This window comes from Balaenoptera ricei, chromosome 16 (genome assembly GCF_028023285.1).
Source record: "Balaenoptera ricei isolate mBalRic1 chromosome 16, mBalRic1.hap2, whole genome shotgun sequence".
In the NCBI taxonomy this organism is placed as follows: Eukaryota; Metazoa; Chordata; class Mammalia; order Artiodactyla; family Balaenopteridae; genus Balaenoptera; species Balaenoptera ricei.
The window spans coordinates 111,895,793-111,923,220 of NC_082654.1; the positions used below are offsets into that span (position 1 = coordinate 111,895,793).

The window sequence follows — 27,428 nt, forward strand, 5'->3', positions numbered from 1 at the left end:
GATAAGCCGCAGTGGCTGAAGTCCAAGTTAGACTCACTGGATGGGGGCTCCGGGCTGGACTCAGTCCAGCTATACTGAACCCATGTCCCCCGTCATTTTATTACACCCAAAGGTGTGGCAAAAAAAACCCACCGGGATGCCTGCAAGTCAGCTTCTCCTTTATTGCACTGTAGGTACTGTTTGGACTCTGACCCAAGGCAGACAAGGAAGCAGACCTTGAGAAATACCTGGCACCGACCCCGTTGACACGGGCGACCAGGGAAGGTCACAGACGGCCCCTCTGGCCGCGTGGGCCCCTCTCGGCCATCGCCGGGTCGAGGCGGGGCCTGTGCGACGTGCACACCGGCCCTGGAGGCCGGGCACACGCGGGCCGAGGGAGCAGAAAGTCTCTCCTTCTCTCTTCCCCATTTCCCGGCCCCCCAACCCCGGCGGCGGGGCAGAGGCGGCCAGATCCACCCGGGAATTTTGGAAGCACACACTCTGCCCCCTCCCTCTCTGCTCGTCTCGCAGCAAGCCGCTGGCAGTCCGAGTCCCCGAGGCCGTGCAGGGGGCCCAGCCGGGGAGGCGGCCAGCAGCGGACCCGCCACCAGCCCAGCGGAGCCGCGAGCGCGCCCCGCACGCAGACGCAAGGCCGACGGCGACGCCAGGGGCGCGCGAACCAGGAAATGGCGGCGGACTGACTCCTCTCGCTTCCCGTCGCCGCCCGCGCACGCCCGGCCGGGAACCCGCACAACGCGCCGCGGCCAGAGAACAGCCTCCTGCGCAGAGCGTCCGCGACGCCAGTCCCGGGGTGAGTCGGGGGGCGGTCACGGCGGTGGGCTCGCCGGCCGGGGAGGGGATGCGGTGTTTCTGGCCCCGTGTCAGACTCAGACGGGCGGGACCGGCTCCGGTAGCCCCGTCGCGCGGGTTCTCACCGCGGAGGGTCGGGCCGGGCGGCGGGCAGTGCCCCGCGCGCTGCGCCCCGGGGACGAGCGATGGTCGGGAGTCGCGGCCCTTGGGCAGCCGGCGCTGTCCCTGTGGGGAGCCCCGCTGTCGACCACCGCCTCGCCCGGGGCTGTCTTCACACCTGCGACCTCCCCGCCCGGGACCGAGCGCCGCCTTCGCGCAGTGGAATCCGGGGACGTTTCCTTCCCGGTGTTTTAAATGACGGGTTCTTTAAATTTAATGACAGACCTCCGTGGCCCTCCCGGGCTCTGAACATACTCTTTTGAGATGCAGAGTCATTTCCTGCAGTGTGAAACGTTAGGAAACGTTTGTCCTCTGAATTGCAACAGCATCGTGATGGCTTCTTGGGAAGCGAAGAGTTAGTAACAGCGGGACCCGTGCCTGTGGATGTTTCTGGGAATGATTGGTTTCACGCGGGCCCGTGGCTTAAATTGGGTCACTGTCTACTAACGATGTAAATTATGAATGTGGCTATGGCATCTCTGTATCCTTTGTTTTTGCTCTTGTTGATTGCTTCCTGAGTTTGATGGAGCAAGACAGTTCTGAGGTGTTGACTAACGTGTAAGTTAATAGATGGGGTTACATTTATAAACCAAGAGGGATGCAGGGTTTTTGTTTTTCCAGCTTTATTGGGGTATATGTGACAAATAGAAATTGTATACATTTAGCGCATAAAACTTGATGTTTTGATTACACCCACTTATTTTCTTAACAGATCTTAGCTCAAAAATTAGGGGGACCAAAAAAAATTAGGGGGACCAGGCTGAGTACTCTGATTAGGGTGTCACAAGCTGAAGTTCAGGTGTTATCCAGTTCGGGCTCTATTCTCTGGGAAAGAATCAACTTACGGGATACTTTAGTTTGTTTTCTAGGTTTGTTTCCTTCTTGCAGTTTCCGTGTGTGCCCACCCGCACTCCATCGAAATGCCACCAAGAATGTGTTGAATCCTTCTCAGGCTTCAAATCTCTGATTTCTTCTGCTACCGCATCTCTCTGGCTTCTTTGTTTATTAAGGGCTCATGTAATTACATTGGGCCCACCAGTTAATCCAGGACAATCGCCCTATCTTGACATCAGCTGGTGTCAATTACACCCGCAAAATCCCTCTTGTGAGCCCATCTGACATTGTTCAAGATAGAGTAATGCCTGTCAAAGGCCACTATCAAGTCTCTTTCAGACACCCAAGGACTGAAAAATTACTGAAGACAAAAAGTTACAGATTCTCAGAAAAACCACATCCTATAGAAACACAGCAAGCCCCAACACAACTGTGGGCCAAAATAGATGTGAACCCACCCGCTCTTTCCTGCACTTTGCCCTTTGAAACCCGTTAAAAGACTCAGACCGCCACCCTTCAGGGCCGATGCCACTCTATGCGTCTGGCCCCTTTCCTCCCTTGGAAAGTGAATAAAAGCTTTCTTTTCTTCCCTTGTTAATACTTCTGTGAATTCTTTCACAACCTGCATCTGCTCACCTAACACCTCTTGCCGTAACTTAACCACTCAGTTTATGTTGCATCCAGGGTTGGAGATGCAGTTTTTTCTTAATAGAGAAAAAGTAATAGATGTGATCAGTGCGTATTGCCCTTTGGTATAATGACAGAATTGGAGGAAGTAAAATGGTAGGAAGCTTGAGTTTCGTTTCTCTTTTGGTTCTGCTTAGTCTTAAGGTCTTCCCTGGAGCTGTTATATGTAGTACTGATGGGTACTTTTACCTTTAAAGCTTTTATCTTATCTTTTTTTTAGCCACATGGAAATTAATATTTGAGGCATTGGATTTTTTTTTCCTTTTGACTTGTTTAATTTGGAAGAGGAAGAGCAATCCCTTCTACTAATAACAATAGATAAAACTTATAAAGCACGTACTATTCCATTGCTTTATTAATTCATTTAATCCGCAGAACAAACCTGTGAGGTGAATACTATTATTCTCATTATACAGATGAGAAAAGTTAAATGAATATCTCAGATAGCTGTACAGGAGTATTTGCTATTATTTGGTTTAGTATTTTAATAGCAAGTTTTTGTTTTTGTTTTTTTTTGGCTGCACTGCCTGGCTTGCGGGATCCCAGTACCCCGACCAGGGATTGAACACGGGCCACAGCAGTGAAAGCCACTAGGCCACCAGGGAACTCCCAGTAATAAGTATTTTTAATAAATTTTCCAAATTAGAAGTTTTCTACTGATGTAGTTTTAAAATCAATATTTCCTGTACTCATAATCCAAACTTATTTCGTAAAGTACATTAGATAAGAATTGGAGTCAGATCTTCGTAATAGCATCCTGTTATTTGGTAAATATCAGTAAAATAATTTATGTACTTAAAAATAGTTATGAAGAAAAATGGTGCTTATTTTTCTTTCCCTCTATTTTGATTTTACACAGGTCAAGTGCCTCAGTTTCAATCTGGGAATTCTTTAAATGAAACTTGTTTAAAATCTTAGATCATACCCAAAAGAGAGACCCCAGTCAACAATAAGGTGGAAAAGAATGATGTCCTTAAACAGTCTACAGAATGTCGTCTATAACCCGGTAAGTAATTTCTGTAAAATCACTTTTTGCCTGTGGCAGGGTTGAGAGCAAGTCCAACTGGATAGTAATTACCCACTGCTGTGGGGTAGGGGCAGAAGTAAAATTCAGTAAACATAAAGCACCTGCTATGTGGTGGGACTGCAGTGGGCCCTGACTGAAAACCAGATCCAGCCGTTGGAGCTCCACGGATGCTTAAGTTCCCTAGTCAGCCCTCCTCGGTACCCGAGGTTCTGCATCTGAGGATTCAGCCAACCACCCATCAGGTGGTGTGTGTTTATTGAAAACAATCCGAGTGTAAGTGGATTCAAACCTGCGCAGTTCAAACCTGTGTTGTTCAAGGGTCAACTGTATAAGGCGATGAGACGTGTTATGAACGGAGAACGTGGGAGGACAGTGGAGGGAAGGCTCAGACCATCGTAAGACATAATTTTCAGGGGAAAATGGATTTCTTTGTCTACACATTTTAATTTTCTTTTTCAATTAGACCTGTTCACGAGAAGTTAATTTCTCAGCTTTTCCCTCTGCCTTTCAAATCCTGCTTGGTAGTTGAGCAGGGGAATGTCAAAAGCCAGTGGTGAGATGGAGAATGAGAAAAACTAATGGTCATGTCCCAGCCTCAGGCTGGTCCAGGAACCCCTGAATGTAATTGCTGGAAATTTCAGTGTACGTCCTGGGAAGTAACGAACTTGTTCCAGTTTCATGTGGTGTGCGAATCTTTAGAAATCTCTAGTTTCCATGTGTCTGAAGCTGAATCCTGAATTTACGTCTGAGATAGAGTTGCTGCCTTTTTTTGTTTTTGTTTTTGTTTTTTGTAAACACTTTATAGGAGATTCTTGGTAAGGCTTCAAGTAAGGCTTTAAACCAGTCCTATTAGTGTAAGTGGATTCAGTTTTTTGTTATTTACTTTGTAGCTGTAGCTCTTTTTTTTCCCCTGAGGTTTACTGTCATTGTGCAGGAATGAGGCTTAGAAGAAATAGCCTTCAATTGTAGTATGTTTAAAAAGGAAGACTTGCTGAATTTGAAGTCAGCTAGACATTTAAAATAATTTCGTGCATCTTAAGAGTTAAAAACATCTCAAAGTTGTAGACTGACTTTCTGCAAAGATTTAAAAAAAAAAAAAAAAAAGGCTGCCTGCCAAGGGGGACTGAAGTAATGTTGGTGCAAGCCAGGAGGGATGGATGGTCGGGTTAATGCTCTTCGGCTCTGCCCTTCATCACAGACATGTCTTATTTGAATGTTATTTAGAAAATAATTTTATAGCTTAAAATTCCTGCATGTCTTGGTATTAGAGTGTAATGATGATTCCTGTAATTTCTGGGGTTAGCACCCTCGACTACAGAGTTGAAACAAAAATCAGCTGACGTATCATTTCCTGAGGACGGGGGCCTGCAGAAGTAGTGCTGCTTTCCAGCAGAAGCTGCATTCAGGGCTCCTGGTGGCCTTGTGCTGTTCTGAGGATACCGTCATGATAACTTTCCAAAGTAAATATTTTGTTGCATTCTGGTTATTTTGTTAGTGATCAGTTCAACAACAGGGGAGTGTTGATTGAGTTTCTGCTATACTCTTTATTAAGCCTTGTGAAGACACGGAACTGCCATCTTTCTGTTTTTATTTCTTAATGTTTCCAAAATTTTGGTCCACATTTATTGCCTCCTATACTGTAAAATGTTAAATTTTAGTTCGTATAACCCTGAATACTATTCATTAATATCAGTAAAAAACTTAGCTTTAGGGCACTTTTTTGAGAGCATGAAGTACTGAATGTGTCAATGATAAAGCTGAAGCCTCTTGCAAAATGATTTTTTAAATGAAATGCATAAAGTCTTTTTGAATAATATGGTATGCTCTATTTACTTGATTATGTGATGTCAGAAGTGTAACTATTAAAAAAAAAGTGTAACTATTGAAACAATATATTCCAAATACAAAAACAAACTGGATTACTTTGAGGATGTTGAATAGCATTCACAATGGCTTTGTTTTAGTTTGGTTTGGGGCAGTTGCCAACCAGGTGAAACAGTGTTATTAAAATTAATTCAATAAAAATGACTTAAAAATATATTTTAAAAATTGTGGTAGACAAATTCTGTCCATATTAACTGTTGGAAAAGATAAATTGTATAACTGGCCTGTGTAATTTTTTCCTACGTAGTATATTTCATTGACTAGTTCAGTTGATAGAATTCCAAGACTTAAAAAAGTCCGGCTCACTTTTCTATTCCTTTTTTTTTTTTTTCTTTTAAATTAATTTATTTTATTTTTGGCTGCATTGGGTCTTTATTGCTGCACGCGGGCCTTCTCCGGTTGCAGCAAGCGGGGGCTACCCTTCGTTGCAGAGCATGGGCTTCTCATTGCGGTGGCTTCTCTTGTTGCGGAGCACGGACTCTAGGTGCATGGGCTTCAGTAGCTGTGACGCGCGGGCTCAGTAGTTGTGGCGCACGGGCTTAGTTGCTCTGCGGCATGTGGGATCTTCCTGGACCAGGGCTCGAACCCGTGTCCCCTGCATTGGCAGGCAGATTCATAACCACTGCGCCACGAGAGAAGCCCGGCTCACTTTTCTTTCCACTCAAATTGAGTGAATAATTTGGAAGACGGTATCTTCATACCAGAAATGCCCTCAGTGAAATCTCTTGTTTGGCAACTCAATATCTGCTTAAATATTTTATTATTGTTGTTTATAGAGTTAAGACGTGATTAAGTGTTAGTTGAGAAGTTATTTAGAAATTAAACCGATTGGTTGTCACTCCTAGTTAACCAACCACTTATTATCATTAATCCCACCTGGCCCTGAAAAGCTCATCGGTTCCAATTTCCTTCAGATCCTTACTTCCACACTGATCCTTTTTTCCTTAGTATTCTAAGTACCTCCGTTTCTACCTTGCAATTTAATACAACACAAAACAATAAAATCTTTTCTTTTTAACCTCTGAAGGTCCTTCCCCCATCTTTGTTCCCTTGTTCTTCTTTTGCTGACTTCCCTTTTTTGTTTTTTTAATATTTATTTTATTTATTTATTTTTATTTTTGGCTGTGTCAGGTCTTAGTTGCAGCACGCGGGATCTTTTGTTGCGGTGCACGGGCTTCTCTCTAGTTGTGACGTGTGGGTTTTCTCTCTCTAGTTGTGGGGCGCAGGCTCCAGGGCGCATGGGCCTTGTACTTTGTGGCACTCGGGCTTAGTTGCCCCGCGGCACGTGGGATCTTAGCTCCCCTACCAGGGATCGAACCTGCGTGCCCTGCCTCAGAAGCCGGATTCTTTACCACTGGACCACCAGGGAAGTCCCTGACCTCCATCTTGACAGAGTCGATTTCTGCTGCCTTAATTTCCTCACCATGGCTCTGCCATCTGATTTTTTTTTTTCTGAATCCTAATTCTTTTTTTTTTTTTTTTTTTTTCTCATTTTATATTGGAGTATGGTTGATTTACAATGTTCTGTTAGTTTCAGGTATACAGCACAGTGAGTCAGTTATACATATACATATATCTATTCTTTTTCAGATTCTTTTTCCACATAGGTTATTACAGAATATTGAGTAGAGTTCCCTGTGCTCTATAGTAGGTCCTTGTTGATTATCTATTTTATATACAATAGTGTGTATCTATTAATCCCAAGCTCCTAATTTATCCCTCCCTGCCCTCTGATTTTTTTACTCTCTTAATTTCTTTATCAATCTTGTCTTCAGTGTCCGTCTTTATTTCTCTGATGTCTTTACTGACCACCTTTTGAATATGTATACAGTTTGCATACAGTCTGCATACAGTCTGCATACAGTTCTGCCCTTTCACCCAGGGTGAATCTCCAGCCCTTTTAGATGCCCTGCCAGCCCTTGAAGACTGTGAGTTCAAAATGAAACTCCCATCTTCCTTCCCAAACCAGCTTCCATTTTGTGGTTTTCCATTTCTCTCAGTGTCCTTCCACGCTGTCAAGCCTCTAACAGTTTGAAGATAATCTGTCTTTAAAATTTTAAATTCATTGATGTCATCAAACTCAGTGGCTTTTCCTTTTTTATTATTATTTTAAAAGTATAAAGAAAATACGTGTAAATCATTTTTAAAAATTCAAGCAGTATTTAAGGGTTTCATTAAAACATGAATTTTCCTTCTACCTGGTGCTCAGTTGCCCTCCCTAAAGGCAATCATTTCCTCCCAGATTTTTGTATATCCTTCCTGAGAATATGTGTGTTGTGTGCATGTGTTGTGTGTGTCACCTTTTGTATACCCTGTTTCTTTACATGCATATATCATACTGTATAAACTGCTATACCCTGCTTTTTTTCATTTAACACATTTTGCAGGTACCAGCCTATTTAGAGTTTACTCACTTTTTTTTTTCATACACACACACTGTATTTTATTTTTACAAGAGATAAATAGACTGACACCAAGCATTGTAAATGGATGACCACAACAAAAGCAACAATGATTGCAATTACCAAATACGAAACACACTCATACTATGTCATAATATTGACATTCAGTCCAGTAATCCTCCACTGTAACAGCTCCTTTACTTTGCAGTGAAAATTGATTTGTATATTTTTTGCCTCTGAGTCCTTGTGGGATTTTTTTTTTTATTCAAACAGAAAATCACAAAAATTATAATCATCCTCATCAGTTCACTCAGTCCCATGTAATTAATTTTTTTTTCATCTTGATAGTTTGTTAGCACTTTTATGAGTTCATCAGTTTTCCATTAGAGTTCTGAAAATGCTTATTCATTTCACTTCAGCAGTATAGTCAGTTACAAGAAACCTGTACTTGTCAGAGTCTTTTCCATGAATTCCTTGAAGATGAAACCCTTTTACAGGAACATATTTGCAAAAGCATCACAGTACACCCAGAACTGTCTGTAAATGACAAAAGACTTAAAAATGACCACGGTTAAAGATGTGATGAAAGTTCATAATAATGCAATTGACAAGGAAATTTAGCTATTTCTGAGATATACATTTTAAAGTAATAACTAGAATTATGACTTATTATACGAGAACATATAAGATTTTTAGAAATTTCATGTAATGTCTGAAACATTTATATTAACATATTTCCATACAAATAACCCAAAGAAAGTTTAGTATTAGTTGTTTTGCTTGTTTGTTTTTTTATACTGCAGGTTCTTATTAGTCATCAGTTTTATGCACATCAGTGTATACATGTCAATGCCAATCGCCCAATTCAGCACACCACCATCCCCACCCCACCGTGGTTTTCCTCCCTTGGTGTCCATACATTTGTTCTCTACATCTGTGTCTCAACTTCTGCCCTGCAAACCGGCTCATCCGTACCATTTTTCTAGGTTCCACATACATGCGTTAATATACGATATTTGTTTTTCTCTTTCTGACTTAACTTCACTCTGTATGACAGTCTCTAGATCCGTCCACGTCTCAACGAATGACTCAATTTCGTTCCTTCTTATGGCTGAGTAATATTCCATTGTATATATGTACCACAACTTCTTTATTCATTCGTCTGTCAGTAGACACTTAGGTTGTTTCCATGTCCTGGCTATTGTAAATAGCGCTGCAATGAACATTGGGGTGCATGTGTCTTTTTGAATTATGGTTTTCTCTGGGTATATGCCCAGTAGTGGGATTGCTGGATCATATGGTAATTCTATTTTTAGTTTTTTAAGGAACCTCCATACTGTTCTCCATAGTGGCTGTATCAATTTACATTCCCACCAACAGTGCAAGAGGGTTCCCTTTTCTCCACACCCTCTCCAGCATTTGTTGTTTGTAGATTTTCTGATGATGCCCATTCTAACTGGTGTGAGGTGATACCTCATTGTAGTTTTGATTTGCATTTCTCTAATAATTAGTGATGTTGAGCAGCTTTTCATGTGCTTCTTGACCATCTGTATGTCTTCTTTGGAGAAATGTCTATTTAGGTCTTCTGCCCATTTTTGGATTGGGTTGTTTGTTTTTTTAATATTGAGCTGAATGAGCTGTTTATATATTTTGGAGATTAATCCTTTGTCCGTTGATTCGTTTGCAAATATTTTCTCCCATTCTGAGGGTTGTCTTTTCGTCTTGTTTATGGTTTCCTTTGCTGTGCAAAAGCTTTGAAGTTTCATTAGGTCCCATTTGTTTATTTTTGTTTTTATTTCCATTACTCTAGGAGGTGGATCAAAAAAGATCTTGCTATGATTTATGTCAAAGAGTGTTCTTCCTATATTTTCCTCTAAGAGTTTTATAGTGTCCGGTCTTATATTTAGGTCTCAAATCCATTTTGCGTTTATTTTTGTGTATGGTGTTAGGGAGTGTTCTAATTTCATTCTTTTACATGTAGCTGTCCAGTTTTCCCAGCACTACTTACTGAAGAGACTGTCTTTTCTCCATTGTATATCTTTGCCTCCTTTGTCATAGATTAGTTGACCATAGGTGCGTGGGTTTATCTCTGGGCTTTCTATCTTGTTCCATTGATCTATGTTTCTGTTTTTGTGCCAGTACCATATTGTCTTGATTACTGTGGCTTTGTAGTATAGTCTGAAGTCAGGGAGTCTGATTCCTCCAGTTCCATTTTTTTCCCTCAAGACTGCTTTGGCTATTCGGGGTCTTTTGTGTCTCCACAGAAATTTTAAGATGATTTGTTCTAGTTCCGTAAAAAATGCCATTGGTAATTTGATAGGGATTGCATTGAATCTGTAGATTGCTTTGGGAAGTGGAGTCTTTTTCACAATGTTGATTCTTCCAATCCAACATCATGGTATAGCTCTCCATCTATTTGTATCATCTTTAATTTCTTTCATCAGTGTCTTATAATTTTCTGCATACAGGTCTTTTGTCTCCTTAGGTAGGTTTATTCCTAGATATTTTATTCTTTTTGTTGCAATGGTAAATGGGAGTGTTTTCTTAATTTCACTTTCAGCTTTTTCATCGTTAGTGTATAGGAATGCCAGAAATTTCTGTGCATTAATTTTGTATCCTGCTACTTTACCAAATTCATTGATTAGCTCTAGTAGTTTTCTGGTAGCATCTTTAGGATTCTCTATGTATAGTATCATGTCGTCTGCAAACAGTGACAGCTTTACTTCTTTTCCAATTTGGATTCCTTTTATTTCTTTTTCTTCTCTAATTGCTGTGGCTAAAACTTCCAAAACTATGTTGAATAATAGTGGTGAGAGTGGGCAACCTGATCTTAGTGGAAATGGTTTCAGTTTTTCATCATTGAGGACAATGTTGGCTGTGGGTTTGTCATATATGGCCTTTATTATGTTGAGGAAAGTTCCCTCTATGCCTACTTTCTGCAGGGTTTTTATCATAAATGGGTGTTGAATTTTGTCAAAAGCTTTCTCTGCATCTATTGAGAGGATCATATGGTTTTTATCCTTCAATTTGTTAATATGGTGTATCACATTGATTGATTTGCGTATATTGAAGAATCCTTGCATTCCTGGGATAAACCCCACTTGATCATGGTGTATGATCCTTTTAATGTGCTGTTGGATTCTGTTTGCTAGTATTTTGTTGAGGATTTTTGCATCTATGTTCATCAGTGATATTGGTCTGTAGTTTTCTTTCTTTGTGACATCTTTGTCTGGTTTTGGTATCAGGGTGATGGTGGCCTCGTAGAATGAGTTTGGGAGTGTTCCTCCCTCTGCTATATTTTGGAAGAATTTGAGAAGGATAGGTGTTAGCTCTTCTCTAAATGTTTGATAGAATTCGACTGTGAAGCCATCTGGTCCTGGGCTTTTGTTTGTTGGAAGATATTTAATCACAGTCTCAATTTCAGTGCTTGTGATTGGTCTGTTTATATTTTCTATTTCTTCCTGGTTCAGTCTCAGGAGGTTGTGCATTTCTAAGAATTTTTCCATTTCTTCCAGGTTGTCCATTTTATTGGCATAGAGTTGCTTGTAGTAATCTCTCATGATCCTTTGTATTTCTGCAGTGTCAGTTGTTATTTCTCCTTTTTCATTTCTAATTCTATTGATTTGAATCTTCTTCCTTTTTTTCTTGATGAGTCTGGCTAATGGTTTATCAATTTTGTTTATCTTCTCAAAGAACCACCTTTTAGTTTTATTGATCTTTGCTATCGTTTCCTTCATTTCTTTTTCATTTATTTCTGATCTGATCTTTATGATTTCTTTCCTTCTGCTAACTTTGGGGGTTTTTTGTTCTTCTTTCTCTAATTGCTTTAGGTGCAAGGTTAGGTTTTTTATTTGAGATGTTTCCTGTTTCTTAAGGTAGGATTGTATTGCTATAAACTTCCCTCTTAGAACTGCTTTTGGGCTTCCCTGGTGGCGCAGTGGTTGAGAATCTGCCTGCCAATGCAGGGGATGCGGGTTCGAGCCCTGGTCTGGGAAGATCCCACATGCCGCGGAGCGGCTGGGCCCGTGAGCCACAATTACTGAGCCTGCGCGTCTGGAGCCTGTGCTCCGCAACAAGAGAGGCCGCGATAGTGAGAGGGCCCGCAACAAGAGAGGCCGCGATAGTGAGAGGGCCCGCGCACTGCGATGAAGAGTGGCCCCCGCTTGCCGCAACTAGAGAAAGCCCTCGCACAGAAACGAAGACCCAACACAGCCAAAAATAAATAAATAAATAATTAAAAAAAAAAAAAAAAAAAAAAAAGAACTGCTTTTGCTGCATCCCATAGGTTTTGGGTTGTCGTGTCTCCATTGTCATTTGTTTGTAGGTATTTTTTTTTTTTTTTTTTTTTTAAATTTTTTTTTTTTTTTTTTAAATGATATTCTTGTCTGGTTACATTCTTTTTATTTATGTATGTATGTATGGCTGTGTTGGGTCTTCGTTTCTGTGCAAGGGCTTTCTCTAGTTGTGGCAAGCGGGGGCCACTCTTCATCGCGGTGCGCGGGCCTCTCACTATCGCGGCCTCTCGTTGCCGAGCACAGGCTCCAGACGCGCAAGCTCAGTAATTGTGGCTCACGGGCCGAGTTGCTCCGCGGCATGTGGGATTTTCCCAGACCAGGTCTCGAACCCACGTCCCCTGCATTGGCAGGCAGATTCTCAACTGCGCCACCAGGGAAGCCCGTTTGTAGGTATTTTTTGATTTCCCGTTTGATTTCTTCAGTGATCACTTGTATTAAGTAGTGTATTGTTTAGCCTCCATGTGTTTGTATTTTTTACAGATCTTCTCCTGTAATTGATATTTAGTCTCATAGCGTTGTGGTCAGAAAAGATACTTGATACGATTTCAATTATAATAAATTTACCAATGCTTGATTTGTGACCCAAGATATGATCTATCCTGAAGAATGTTCCATGAGCACTTGAGAAGAAAGTGTATTCTGTTGTTTTTGGATGGAATGTCCTATAAATATCAATTAAGTCCATCTTGTTTAATGTATCATTTAAAGCTTGTGTTTCCATATTTATTTTCATTTTGGATGATCTGTCCATTGGTGAAAGTGGGGTGTTAAAGTCCCCCACTATGATTGTGTTACTGTCGATTTCCCCTTTTATGGCTGTTAGTATTTGCCTTATGTATTGAAGTGCTCCTATGTTGGGTTCATAAATATTTACAATTGTTATATCTTCTTGGATCGATCCCTTGATCATTATGTAGTGTCCTTCTTTGTCTCTTGTAATAGTCTTTATTTTAAAGTCTATTTTGTCTGATAATGAGAATTGCTACTCCAGCTTTTTGATTTCCATTTGCATGGAATATCTTTTTCCATCCCCTCACTTTCAGTCTGTATGTGTCCCTAGGTCTGAGGTGGGTCTCTTGCAGACAGCATATATACGGGTCTTGATTTTTTTATCCATTCAGTGATTCTGTGTCTTTTCGTGGGAGTATTTAATCCATTTACATTTAAAGTAATTGTCAATATGTATGTTCCTATGACCATTTTCTTAATTGTTTTGGGTTTGTTTTTGTAGGTCTTTTCCTTCTCTTGTGTTTCCTGCCTAGAGAAGTTCCTTTAGCATTTGTTGTAGAGCTGGTTTGGTGGTGCTGAATTCTCTTAGCTTTTGCTTGTCTTAAAGCTTTTGATTTCTCCATTGAATCTGAATGAGATCCTTGCCGGGTAGAGTAATCTTGGTTGTAGGTTCTTCCCTTTCATCACTTTAAGTATATCATGCTACTCCCTTCTGGCTTGTAGAGTTTCTGCTGAGAAATCAGCTGTTAACCTTATGGGAATTCCCTTGTGTGTTATTTGTCGTTTTTCCCGTGCTGCTTTCAGTAATTTTTCTTTGTCTTTAATTTTTGCCAATTTGATTACTATGTGTCTCGGCGTGTTTCTCCTTGGGTTTATCCTGTATGGGACTCGCTGCACTTCCTGGACCTGGGTGGCTATTTCCTTTCCCATGTTAGGGAAGTTTTCGACTATAGTCTCTTCAAATATTTTCTCTGGTCCTTTCTCTCTGTCTTCTCCTTCTGGGACCCATGTAATGCAAATGTTGTTGCGTTTAATGTTGTCCCAGAGGTCTCTTAGGCTGTCTTCATTTCTTTTGATTCTTTTTTCTTTAGTCTGTTCCGCAGCAGTGAATTCCACCATTCTGTCTTCCAGGTCGCTTATCCATTCTTCTGCCTCAGTTATTCTGCTATTGATTCCTTCTAGTGTAGTTTTCATTTCAGTTATTGTATTGTTCATCTCTGTTTGTTTGTTCTTTAATTCTTCTAGGTCTTTGTTAAACAGTTCTTGCATCTTCTCGATCTTTGCCTCCATTCTCTTTCCAAGGTCCTGGATCATCTTCACTATCATTATTCTGAATTCTTTTTCTGGAAGGTTGCCTATCTCCACTTCATTTAGTTGTTTTTCTGGGGTTTTATCTTGTTCCTTCATCTGGTATGTAGCCCTCTGCCTTTTCATCTTGTCTATCTTTCTGTGAATGTGGTTTTTGTTCCACAGGCTGCAGGATTGTAGTTCTTCTTGCTTCTGCTGTCTGCCCTCTGGTGGATGAGGCTATCTAAGAGGCTTGTGCAAGTTTCCTGATGGGAGGGACTGGTGGTGGGTAGAGCTGGCTGTTGCTCTGGTGGGCAGAGCTCAGTAAAACTTTAATCCACCTGACTGTTAATGGGTGGGGCTGGGTTCCTTCCCTGTTGGTTGTTTGGCCTGAGGCAACCCAACACTGGAGCCTACCTGGGCTCTTTGGTGGGGCTAATGAGAGACTCTGGGAGGGCTCACGCCAAGGAGTACTTCCCTGAACTTCTGCTGCCAGTGTCCTTGTCCTCACGGTGAGGCACAGCCACCGCCCGCCTCTGCAGGAGACCCTCCAACACTAGCAGGTAGGTCTGGTTCAGTCTCCCCTGGGGTCACTGCTCCTTCCCCTGGGTCCCAATGCGCACACTACTTTGTGTGTGCCCTCCAAGAGTGGAGTCTCTGTTTCCCCCAGTCCTGTCGAAGTCCTGCAATCAATTCCCACTAGGCTTCGAAGTCTGATTCTCTAGGAATTCCTCCTCCCGTTGCCGGACCCCCAGGTTGGGAAGCCTGACGTGGGGCTCAGAACCTTCACTCCAGTGGGTGGACTTCTGTGGTATAAGTGTTCGCCAGTCTGTGAGTCACCCACCCAGCAGTTATGGGATTTGATTTTACTGTGATTGCGCCCCTCCTACCATCTCATTGTGACTTCTCCTTTGTCTTTGGATGTGGGGTATCTTTTTTGGGGAGTTCCAATGTCTTCCTGTCGATGGTTGTCCAGCAGCTAGTTGTGATTCTGGTGTTCTCACAAGAGGGAGTGAGAGCACGTCCTTCTACTCCGCCATCTTGTTTCCTCCTGGAGTCCTTAATTCTTCTACTCACTTATTTTTAATGGCTGCATAATTTTTCCACTGTATGGATGTACTGTAACTTATTTAACCAGTCCCCTGTTAAAGAGCTGTTTCCTTTTATGATTGTATCCAGTGCTGTGCTGTACATCCTTTAGATGCATCTTTCTGCGCATGTGCTAGTGTTTTACAGGATAAATCTGTAGAAGTGGAATCACTGGATCAGAGGGTATGATATCCATTTTAGTATCATTTTGGGGGCAGCGGGGGGGAATCTTCCTTATTTTTCCATGTTAAAGACATTGACAGTCCTCCCATTTTTTGAAATCGACTTCCTTGATATGCCTGCCCTCTCTGATGGATCCTTCTCTCTTCTTTCTCTTCTCACCCCCTGCATCGAGGTCTCCCACACACCCTCAGTTTTGATGATTCACCAGCATAGAGTCATACCCATGGCTGTGATATATCCCAGTGAAAGGATGTAAAGCAAAATCACAAAGGGAAAAGGCACATGGGGCGAAGTCCAGGGGGAACCAGTGCAGGATTTCAAGGGTATTATGCCAGTGGAGTCACACACGATGGACTTAAATCTCCCAGCAACTAGTTGTGACAGCACGTGTGAAATGTTCTTTACCAGGGAAGTTCATTAGGGACTCACTGCCCAGGGTTTTTATCGCGGGCTTGGTGCGTAGATAGCGTCTGCCTAGCACGTACCCAAACTCCAGACTCTAAACAGGAAAGCAGGTTTTTAGCATAAACCATAGTGTTTGCACAAACAGTTTAGGTGGGTAACCCACCCTTCTCACCTAGGGTGGTGGGTGCTCTCTCCAAATCCAAGTTCCTAGACAGCAGCCACGGGCCAGCCTTGGACGGAGGCCTTTCAAAGATAGCAGCCAGGTCTTCTGTGTTAACTCTTTATGCACACCCCCTAATCTGGCAGCCTTTGAGGCTTTGCTCCTGACTTTTCCTCTCTCTGTTTATCTAGTAGCTCTCATTTTACTTAGTAATCATCTCTACTCTGACTTCTGAGTCTTGGCCATTCACTTAATGTTGGTCCTGAGTGTTCCACTTCTTTCAGTATGTTCCCTCTTAGATGTCCTGCCGACCCTTTACACTAAAAGTATTCCAAGCTAAACTCAGCATCTTCTCTCTGAAATCTTTCTTCCCCAGTGTTACCATTGTAGGTGGTGGCCCCAGATAGACAGTTTCCTTTGAAATAGCTCGTGTTTATCTCCTGCCTCCCCTTTCCCCTCAGTGTCTGCCACCATCAGCCTGGATTATGTCCTTATCTCCTTGTGCCAGGCTTACTGGAAGGAGTCAGTCTCACAGATAATCCCCTGCCGTCCAGTGAATTTTACCCCCACTGGATTGTTGTTCCCAAACCCCACTTTCCTTATGTCCTTCCAAAATCTGACCTTAACTCTGTCTGTCTTTAATTGCTCCCTTACTATTTACTGGCTCCCAGATACGTTTTGTCTTTTCCTGCCTCTCTGCTTTTGTAAACGGACATTTCTGCCTGAACTGGCTTCCTTCTCCTCTCTGCCTAACCATATTCTTCCCAGCTCAAATCATACCTCCTTCATAAACTTTGGCCACCTCATGTAGAATTCTTTATACATTTTTCTGAAGCATTTATTCAACACTTACTTACTGCCCCATTTTTATGGATGTTGAATTGGTCAGAGTTTGTGGTTGTAAACATGGAAGCCAACCCCTAATTTAAGCAGAAAAGGAATTTATTATGTGATATCTATCAGCAGGCAGGACTGAAGAACCAGGCTTGTCAACTACAGCATCACAGACAACAGCCAAAATCAGGCTGCAGGGCTGTTCTCACTAAGAGACGTCTGTCACCACCACTGAACAAATGTGGTACTTCTTGCACTGGTGACACCACTGGTGCCACTGCTGCCTCTGACCCTAGATGTAGCTGCTGCCCCCTGGCCAGAGCGAATACTGCATGATTCTGGCTGCTGCTTGTCACGAGTTCTAACTCAGAGTCTGAGCTGGGGGTACCGATGGACAGATTTTCATCGTATGCTCTTGCCACAGTTCAGATGAGGTCTCATGTTTATAAGGTAGAGGATTTTCCAGCTGTGGAAGGAGATTCCAATTTGAACCGCTAAACAGTATCACATTGCCACTCTAATCATCTTTCCATAGGTATCTGACTTCTTCCCAACTGTATCAGTTCCTCCTGGATGGACGGGACTCATATTTCTTTCCAGCTGCAGGCTACCGTAACATGACCCTGGTGTAGAGCAGACATTTAATGAATGACAAAAAAAAGGCAAAGCAATATGAATCAGCTAGGATGTTTGGGCAGGTAACACCAAACCTAACTAGGGCTTAAGCTTATGGTATTGTCTCTAGTGTGTTCATATCTGTATTTTATTGTTTTACATCAATTATTTTTGAAACATCAAAGCCTCAAAGCTTGGAGTTGCCTAGAAAACCACCCTTCTCCCTTTCCTTAGGAGCAATGTTTGTGAGTAAGTGAGTGGGCTGTCGGGCATTTGTTTCCTTCACATGGTCCAAAAAAGTTGAGTATTGTTGATAGAAGTTAGGGTACTTTCCTAAGTAGACAGCGTTAATATGGACAACTGAAACAGCAATTGGCCCACGCTTGCAGTGCAGTTGTTTCTCAGACTGGAACAACTCATTAGCAGTTATAACAATCTGTTAGCAGTGATTGGAGTAGATGGTTGGTCTCAAAAAGCTCTTTCCACTTTGCTGTACAGCAGAGATGGGCACAGCATTGTAAATCAACTATACTTCAATTAAAAAAAAAACTCTCACCCTAAAATTAAATATATAATAAAAAATCTGTGGTTATAAACATTATAAGTACTTATTATATAAATCTGGAAAATATACAACTATATGAAGAAGAAAATTAAAATGTCATCCCTCAGGAAAAGTGTTGTAACATTTTTGGCTTATTTCTTTACAGTGTTTTCTTTTTCCCTTTTAATGTTTATTATTAACTTGGTTAAGACCATACTGTATGGAGTTTTGTAGGCCACTTTCTCACCGATCATTATATCACTGACATTTTTGTGTTATTAAATAATCTGCATAAATACAAGTTGAACATAGAAAAAAATCTGAAGTTACAAAAACTGTTCTCATTTTATTAAGAGATTTACAGAATGGAACATGCAGGTATTTTATTCTTGGGCTGTGGCCAAGAGGAGTAATTGCTTCCACATTCTCTATACACAAAAACCATCCACTCTGATGTGCAGCTGTAGCCGTGCTCTGTACATGTTATGTTTTTCGTTTTCTGGTCTGATAAGCTCTGTTCATCCCCCCCATGCTGCCCTCAGCAGTTGCTGTGACACCAGATGACAACTGGATTTGGTGATTTCTTGTCTTACTGCTTAAGGCAGCAACAGTCCATTCAGCAGCCGCTTAGTTGCCGCTCCTCTGCACATGTGAGGCCTACATGTGAGGCCTGCCAGAGCCCAGTTTCCGGGCTGGTGAGAGCTCATTCATTCACCAAGTGATTATTGATCATCTCTTGACCTCTGTCCTGGGGGTGTAAAGGTGATGACCCAGTCCTGCCCCATGCAGCTCACAATGTAGGCATATGTTTGCAAATGAACAGAGTACAGAGTGCCGTGATGACCTTCAGAGGGCGGCTAACTCAGTTGGCCCAGGGAGTCTGAGAAAGGCTCCACAGAGGAGATTTTGCTTGAGCTGAGATTTTCAGCTGATGAGCCACTGATTTACAACTACTTTTATACGACCTCTCTTGTTTTCTTTCTTTCTTCCTGACAGTCAGAGCTACCTTGGATCAATTTTAGCATAGATGTAACCCGGGTGGGCTTGGTGTAAGGCATGCTGGTGTCTGGCCTGCTTGGTGCGGTCAGAGGCTCCCAGGGGGAAGAGGGAGGTGGTCGTGGTGCAGGAGATGCATCCACGTAGCCAGTGGCCCGGGAGGATGGCGGAGCACCCGGGGGAGGGGAGTGACAAGATCTGATCATGTCAGGCCCCAGACAGAGAGGCTGGCTTCCAGGTGAGAAGCGGGGAGGGGGACATCCGAATCTTGTGTGGGACCACCAGTCGGGGCCCAGGCCTGCACCCTGGACCGGGCGGGGTATGGAGATGCTGTGTCTTGAGAGATCCAGAGGCGCCCACAGCGCATCCTTCAGACCATGCAGTTCTCTGGTTCCTGGCAGTGCCCTGTGGGGTGCAGCCTGGAAGCCCAGGGGGGGAAGGCGAGGCACGCAATCCCAGTTGCGGCAGAGTGGCTGAATTTGGAGCGCCCTCTGCAGGCAGTGAGTGCTTGTCATTGTCTCTGTCAGCACCGGCCTAGGGCCTGGCCTCTTCTGGATCCTGCTGTTGGGATCAGTGGAACTTTAGGAAAGACCGAGGGGTGGGGCGTGGCATTTCACAGAACCCCCAGCCACATAAAAAGTACTGTGAAGAATATGTCTTTTCCTAAAGAACTCGGAGTGGTGTGCGGGTGTTGCGAGTCTCCTAGCCATGTTGTTCCGGTGTAGCTGTTTGAATGGTGAGGAGGACCTGGAAAATGCTAGGGTCTGAGCAGACTTGTGTGCAGCCTTTTTTAATTTTTTTAATTAATTTTTATTGGAGTATAGTTGCTTTACAATGTTGTGTTAGTTTCTGCTGTACAGCAAAGTGAATCAGTTATACATACACATATATCCCCTCTTTTTTGGATTTTCTTCCCATTTAGGTCACCACAGAGCACTGAGTAGAATTCCGTGCTATACAGTAGGTTCTCATTAGTTATCTATTTTATACATAGTAGTGTATATGTGTCAATCCCCTTGTCCCAATTCATCCCACCCCTGCTTTCCCCCTGGTATCCATACGTCTGTGTCTCTATTTCTGCTTTGCAAATGAGTTCATCTGTATCGTTTTTCTAGATTCCACATATAAGCGATACTATACAACATTTGTTTTTCTCTTTCTGACTTACTTCACTCTGTATGACAGTCTCTGGGTCTAGCCACGTCTTTGCAAATGGCACAGTTTTGTTCCTTTCTATGGCTGAGTAATATTTATGTGCAGCCTTTAAGAATGTAGTCTTTTGATTCTGTAAATGAACATTTGTTAAAATTATTTTTTTCCTAGATAATCCCCTATGTTGGGACCATTTCTGAGCAGTTGGAGCCTGGAACTTTGATTGTACTACGTGGGCATGTTCCTAGTGACTCAGACAGGTAAAGTCATTCTGTTAGATGAGAAAAGAACAAGAATAAACTCGTTGTGATTGTGGGACAACAAAAAATCATGAGGGAGAGACCATTTTGGATACTCGGAGGCCTGATTTTGCTTTTATAGCAGCCCTGGCCAAGGTGCTGAGGAAATTGGAATGAAAAACTGAAATACAGGTTATTTGGATTTTTTGTTGCTATAAGTCAGATTTTAGTATAAAGAATTAGAGATACGGTTAATGAAGGGAATTGTGGTCAGATGACAGGGACACAGTCTAGTTACAGTGTAACATTCCCACACCATCTCGTAAGACCTGTTCTGGGTGGTTTTATCTAATGCTTGCTTTGGGTAAAGTCTGGACGAGGCCGTATCAGCTAGAGTTGGGCTCGGCTCTATGTGGTGGATGCCTGAACAACAGTGGTTTAAATAAGATGTGAACGTGACACCTAAAGGGGACAGTCCAGAGGGCTGAAGGCCGCGCGCCAGCAAGCTGTTGGAGTGGGCCTCTTCACGCTCTCACCCTGCCATCGCAGGGTGAGGTCCTCTTTCTCATGATTCCTGGAAGCTAGGACTCTGGTCCTCACGTTGTGTTTGGGTAGCTGCGTGGGACCATGTGCTATTTGGGGGGAAGGGGTGGGGGGTGGACAGAAGGCAGATGCCAACTGACTTTTGGGACCGTTTCCAGGAGTTTTCCTTGCACACTTCACTTCTACCGCACCGGCAGAGCTTGGGGCACCTGGGCGAACCCACCTGCGGGGAGACCGCGCAACGTGGGTGCTTGTGGTGGAGCGCCCGCAAAAGCGTGCGAGTGAACAGAGGCTCCGTCAGCTGTCGCTCGGCCCGGGTTTCTGCGCTGTCAGGCCTGCGAGGCCGCCTTCCTTCCTGAGTCCTCACGCGGCCTGGGTTTCTTCCCCTCCTCAGGTTCCAGGTGGACTTACAGTGTGGCAGCAGCGTGAAACCTCGAGCGGACGTGGCCTTTCATTTCAACCCGCGGTTCAGAAGGGCCAACTGCATTGTTTGCAACACTCTGAAAAATGAGAAGTGGGGCTGGGAAGAGATCACCTATGACATGCCTTTCAAGAAAGAAAAATCTTTTGAGATCGTGATCATGGTGCTGAAAGACAAATTCCAGGCAGGTTTTGGAGAACAGGGGTTAGATCCTCATTTGTGAGAATAAGCACGAGGGAAGCTTTTCACGAGTGAACTCACCCTTGCGTGTCCTAAATCCAGAAGAAGAGTTTACCTTTATCGTGTTCCCCCAGAGGAGGGCCCGGCGGGGACCCTGCTGTGAGGCGGGCACAGCCAGCGTCCCTGCCGGGGTCGCCGTGCCGGCGGAGGGCGAGGCCAGCGCAGCCGGCTTTCTGTTACATCGTTGCTCCTCGCGGGGCTGAGCTTCCTTCTGACCTGGCACAGCCTTACACTCAGGATGGGAAAGTAAACCCCGGGCAGCAGGACCCGCAGGCTGGGGGAGTCTGAACTGACAGACAGATGGGATCCTGGCGTAGGAGTCGGGGTTTGTAAAGTTGCGTCCTGCCGCGGCCTAGTCCTGTAGGATCTTGAGATTCTAGACCCAGAGGAGCTCGCAGCAACCCCGCTGCGTGTCATCAGTGCTCCCTCGGGTGTGTGTGGTCCGGGGGGCGCCTCCACCCCCTGGCCCGTGAGCCTGCGGGAGACTTGATGGCTCAGGTGGAGACCCCTCACCCGAGGTGCAGACCCCTCCGACCCTCAGAGCCCGCTCCCACCAGCGCTTCTCCCCTAACCTCCTCTCTCTCCTCATCCTTCCTCTGGCCGTTGGAGTACTTGGGTCTGTATCGTTCTTTTTAATGCTTGTCCGTGCTGTTGAGCTTTGGTTTTTTCCTGTGTTTCTTTTGCCTGCCAATGGGATTTTCAGCTCCTTGAGATCAGAGACTGTACTGTGTTCGGCGTGTCTTCCCGACACTCCTACAAGTACTGACATCTGGCGGGAGAGGGAGGAACCCGCTAAAATGCATTTATTAACTGTTTTATTCGGGGCGGGGGGGCCTGTCTTCTGTGTTTGTCCAGGTGGCTGTCAATGGAAAACATACCCTGATCTACGCCCACAGGATCAGCCTAGAGAAGATCGACACCCTGGGCATTTATGGCAAAGTGATCATTCACTCCGTGGGTTTCAGCTTCAGCTCCAGCTCGGTCAGTGCCCTTCCACAGGGGGCGGCGGGGGGTCTTTGGTGATGTTTTCTTGAAAACTGTGTAAATGTGTCCCTCGCTAATGTGTTAATTTCTTGGAAGTAAATCTTTCAGACTAGTAGGATGCTAGTCATTGCCCAGGGCTTGTCTGTAGGATCTCAAACCTAGCATGGTCCCAACAAAAACCCAAAACAGTAACAACACAACAAACAGCCTTTACAGCTGGAGAGGGGCTGTTTCCTTGACGCAGGAGCACAGTGGAGCAGTTCGCTAGGATCGTTTCTAGAAGTGGGACGTCAAAGGATACCTGCATTTTAAGTTAGGATTGAAATTGCTAACCTGCCCTCCAAAGAGAGTAAAACAAAGTAGTCTCAAGATCTGTATTCATTTGCTCACATTCTTCTTGACATTAGTTCTGATTTTAACATTTGCCAGCTTGAGAGAGGGGAGAAGGAAGCTAATGTTCATGCATTTTTGGATCATAATTTTCTATCATATTTTCATGTTTAATACCATTTATAATTTTTTTTGGTATGTCAAGCAGGTTATATTTAGAATTCTGATGGATGTTAAATATTAATCTGAACTTTTCTTCAGGATTTAAGAAGTAGCCAAGCATCTACTCTGGAATGGACAGAGATAAGTGAAGAAAATGTAAATATTAAATCTCTTAATGAACCACCAGTTTAAAAATGTTTTTTTAGTTGCCATGTAAATTAGGTGGCAGGCAGGCTGAGTTTTAAAAAAAACTATGTTTTTAATATGAAAACTTATGTTTTTAGTAATTAATAGGCTGGAAGTAATCGTTTGAAAATTGAGGCATATACTTCAGGGTGCCAGGTGCTGTAAGTTTTGCTGTTTAGACTCTCAGTGGATCTGACCACTACCCACCAACCTTCTGTACAAAGAACTCTCTGAACTGCTGAATAGGGCTGTCAGGAGGTGTTTATAAATAGTGAGCAAAGCCAGTGCATCGGCGAACGAACTTCCACGTGTATCTTCTCCCCCTGTGGAAACAACTGCGGTTCAGACATTTTTTGCTGTTATTAGTGTGGAGAAAGTGAGGCCTTACTGATCTCAGCACGTTCCTAGACAGACTAGAATCTCAGCATTTGGGGAGCACCCTGGGAAGAACAAGGAAAATGTGTTTGAAGCCCACATGTGGCGTTTGGGAAGTGCTCAGCTTGTGGTGGAGGTTATAGGGTTCAGATGAGCAGGACAGGCAGTCTGTCCCCAGCCTGAGTGGCACTCTGCAGCTCCAAAGCGCTCGGTCAGAAAGCACTGGCCACCTGCGTGTCCCCCCGGGGTGGAGCAGGCACTGCCGGCCCAGCTCTGGGTGGTACAGCCAGTAAGACCCAACTGCTCATGTTATAAAATGTATTTCTTCCCCGTCAGACGTCTGTATTTTTTCCTTCTCTTCCAATAGGTACAAAAGTCTGGCGTGTCACAGTTTGTAAGTATTTTTGCTATAACATGTGGAACCTTTTATAAGATTGCCCAGGAAATGAATAGTTGAAGCCTTGGAAGACAGCTTCATTCATTCCATACCTTATTGCAGAACTGTTTCCCTACAGCCTAGTAATAGAGGAGACATTTCTAAAATCGTCCCCAGAACTGTCTACACCAAGAGCAAAGGTTCGCCGGCCAATCACACTTTGACTTGCGCCAAAATACTACCTACCGACTGTTTGTCAAAGGTTTGAAGAGCCAAAATTTTCTTAATTCTGTCTAACAAGTTAAGTGTTAGTTAGCTGGTATGTGTAACCTCTACCCTCAGTACAAGCCCAAAGCAGCCACTCTGCGTTTGCATTGGTGTCCTGGACGGCTGTCAGTCAACTGGACATCAGGTCCCTGAGCCATTAGTGTGTGTTTCTGTAACTCCCCCTACCTCAGCCGCTTCCCCTCCAGGCTGAAGGCAGCGCACGCTTCAGGCCAGCCGAGGTGACTTTCTCAGAGGGCATTTCACTCAGGCAGAGGATGTCAGGTCCCTCCCCACATCCATTCATTTCACTGTCTGAAACATGGAGCGTTTGCTGTGAGCCAGGGACCCACCTGGGACCAAGGCAGACTTGGTCTGTCCCTTCATGGGGTTCACGGCCTTTAAACATTTCCCAGTGTCTTTCGGCAGTTTTCCCTCAAGATCCCTTTTTGCAGGCTTCCTGATGCTAACCGGGGTTTCTTTGCAGACTCTGCCGTTCGTGGCGAGGTTGAACTCCTCAATGGGCCCTGGACGGACTGTCGTCATAAAAGGAGAAGTAAATACAAACGCCAAAGGGTCAGTATCAGTAAGTGGCCGTAATAATGCAGCTGCTGCTGCGTGTGTCTCTTACAGCTGTAACCCTGTCAACAATCTCGTGAGGTGCAAGTCGGGCTAATGTCATAAGCTTCATTTGAAAAGTGAAACTGTTAAAGCCAGAGGAAGTTGGACTGCTGACAACTAGTAGTTGGCGGCACCTAGGCTTTTTGTGGCCAGGCAGGAGGGTGGCATTTTTGTCCACGAGGCCCACCCTTGTAGAACTGCAGGGCAGCTCTGCGAGAGCAGATCACTTTTATTAGGGCTCGTTCCTCTTGCCATGGGTCTTATAAGATTCCTGCTTTTAGAACCTTTTCCAGAGGTGTTCAGAGTTCTGAAAGCTTGAAATGAGAGCTATTTTCTAGCAAGTAGTACACTTTGAAGAAGAACAGTGCACTTGTAAATGCTGAAAGACTTCCTGCTTGGAAGGACCCTATTGCAGCAGACGTGATCTGTTGGGTCACTTGCTCTCACCCTTTAATTTCTTCCCGTAGCCTTAAACGTGGATTTTAAAGTTCTTCATATTTTTATTTTGCAAATAACATACTTACACCAACGGTATGCTGACTCGGAATTTTAAATTTCACCTTCATCGGCATTCCTGGGTCCTTGTGTGTACATGTTTTGTGTAATCAGAGTTTAATTCTGATTGTTAAAATTGCAGAAACTGGACTCCTCTCTTCTACTTGGCTAATTAGTTGTTTTAAATTCTCTCAAAAGCTTTGCTGTTGATCTACTATCAGGAAAATCCAAGGATATTGCTCTCCACCTGAACCCACGCCTGAATGTTAAAGCATTTGTAAGAAATTCTTTTCTTCAGCAGTCCTGGGGAGAAGAAGAGAGAAATATTACCTGTTTCCCTTTTAGTCCTGGGATGTACTTTGAGGTGAGATAATTATCTTTTTTGAAAATGGGACAGGAAAAAGAATCCTGCAGGCAGGGGTAAGATGTAAGATAAATGGTCCATTTAAATTGAGTCCAACTTAATATGTGGAGATTGTGTGTGGTTTTTGTTTATTTGGAGATTGTATTTTGAATGCCGTCTTTTATAACGCAGATAATCAGCATAAACGGCCAAGCCAGTCGAGTGCCACGTTATTTGCATTGGAATTACCTGACGTTTGTTTTCATAATGACAATTTCTGTGTAACCCCATATTAGTTAATAGGAGTTTTAACAGGAACCTTGTCTCAGGGCGGGAGTAGCACGTTTAATCCTAAGTGAACGTGAGGACGTAGGAGCCACGAGACTGGCGGCACTATCCGTCGTCCCGGTGACACACAGCTTAGGTGGCAGTACTCTCTTCCAGGCAGTCCTGTTTGTATATAGTCACAGACAGACACATTTAGACCACCGGGACTTGAAGGCGTGTAGTCCTGAGCCCCCAGAGATGCGAACATTCTAACACAGCCTCTCCCCAGACGTGCTTCTGGGTAGTCTCGCCACGTGGGTGCTGCGTGGTTGGCTGGGTGCCCTCACCAGCTTCCGTGACTCACTGCTCACGTGGTCATTTAGGGTCACTGATTTCGGTCATGCTTCCCCAACATTTTAAACTGTCACATGCTCTGGACCGTCGGAGCTCACAAGACTCCTCAGAGCTGTTAAAAGCGTGAACATCAGGCTGACCGGAAGGTGGTGATTTGGTGCTAATATTTATTCCTAAGTTCCCGTCTAATGCAGCGCCCTGGTGTGGGGAGTGACAGACAGGAGTGAGCTCATCACGGGTTCCCTGGGAGTGGTGGGTACTCGTTTGGAATTCAGAAGGAGGTGGGGGGGAAGGTAATCTGGGTTTTCCGGATTTCGGGGATGGTACGGGCAAGTCACTGGAGGTGGGAAGGGCGGCACAGGGCTTGCTGACTAGGCGGCCGTCAGGCTGTGAAGGGTGGCGTGGGTTCACTGGAGGCAGAGGCGGCCGCTCCAGCAGGAAGCTGATCCTTGTGGTTGGTGGCTGGAAACTCGTGACCTGGTTTTTGACCTATTTGAGCCCCAAGTTTGGGACTACTGTATTAAAGTAAAAGAGGACAATAATACATCCTTTTAAATAATCTTCTCCTTTTGTTAGTTTTCTACTTCAGGAAGAAGAGTAGCTGTCCTCATGTTGGGTCATTGTTGTCAGTTTTTTTGTAGTGATAGCTTTTTTCCAATAGCTTTAAACTCCTGCCTTTTTAATAGGCTTTCATTGAGATTCTCACATCTTTCCATTAAAGCCATTGTTTTGCTTTTAAACAGTATCTTCTGTTCCGTGGCATTTCAGATTCACCTATTAGTTCCAGCTGTAATCATTTAAAAAATATCTTTCGGTTTTATAACTTCATCTGTGAGCTCTTTATCAAATTCATGTTCTTAGGAGCTGTTCAGGTGGTTGAGGGATCTTGGTGTTCCATGTTTGCATGTATGTACTTTTCTTTTCTCTTTGTTTTGCAACAGTGTGTCCACTAGGCTGCCTGCCATTTCTCTTCCATTTGTAACAGAACGTGCTGGCGCTGCACTTGCTCTGACTTAGTCTAGAGAACTCTTCTCCCGCCGCCTCCGTCTAATGCCAGTTTGTGTTCCCTTCCGAGCATGAGGCTGTGTGTTTCGTGTTCTCTTGAGATTTTGTTAAATGTCCATCACCAAGGTCCCTTCCACCTGGTTGAAACTGGG

At 43.9% G+C, this 27,428-nt stretch overlaps 2 protein-coding genes across 6 annotated transcripts in view; one reads left to right on the forward strand and one right to left on the reverse strand.

The window, feature by feature from the left end:
* Window positions 1-249: 249 nt before the first annotated feature.
* The window catches only part of LGALS8 (galectin 8), a 33,442-nt gene continuing 6,263 nt past the window's right edge, over window positions 250-27,428 (forward strand). The window contains exons 1-10 of one of the 5 annotated variants that reach the window (XM_059900235.1): window positions 250-790; window positions 3,329-3,475; window positions 20,243-20,331; window positions 21,248-21,458; window positions 22,370-22,495; window positions 23,090-23,146; window positions 23,919-23,945; window positions 24,067-24,189; window positions 24,679-24,767; window positions 25,506-25,671. In XM_059900235.1, the coding sequence (XP_059756218.1) occupies window positions 3,434-3,475; window positions 20,243-20,331; window positions 21,248-21,458; window positions 22,370-22,495; window positions 23,090-23,146; window positions 23,919-23,945; window positions 24,067-24,189; window positions 24,679-24,767; window positions 25,506-25,671 (930 nt within the window). In that variant the 5' untranslated portion in view covers window positions 250-790; window positions 3,329-3,433. The remainder of the gene's footprint in view (window positions 791-3,328; window positions 3,476-20,242; window positions 20,332-21,247; window positions 21,459-22,369; window positions 22,496-23,089; window positions 23,147-23,918; window positions 23,946-24,066; window positions 24,190-24,678; window positions 24,768-25,505; window positions 25,672-27,428) is intronic. The other 4 variants (XM_059900234.1, XM_059900236.1, XM_059900237.1 and 1 more) reach the window with 4 other exon arrangements.
* Window positions 16,896-27,428, reverse strand: part of HEATR1 (HEAT repeat containing 1) — a 61,841-nt gene continuing 51,308 nt past the window's right edge. The window contains exon 46 of the mRNA XM_059900230.1: window positions 16,896-17,387. The gene's annotated coding sequence lies outside the window, so the exon portion shown is untranslated. The remainder of the gene's footprint in view (window positions 17,388-27,428) is intronic.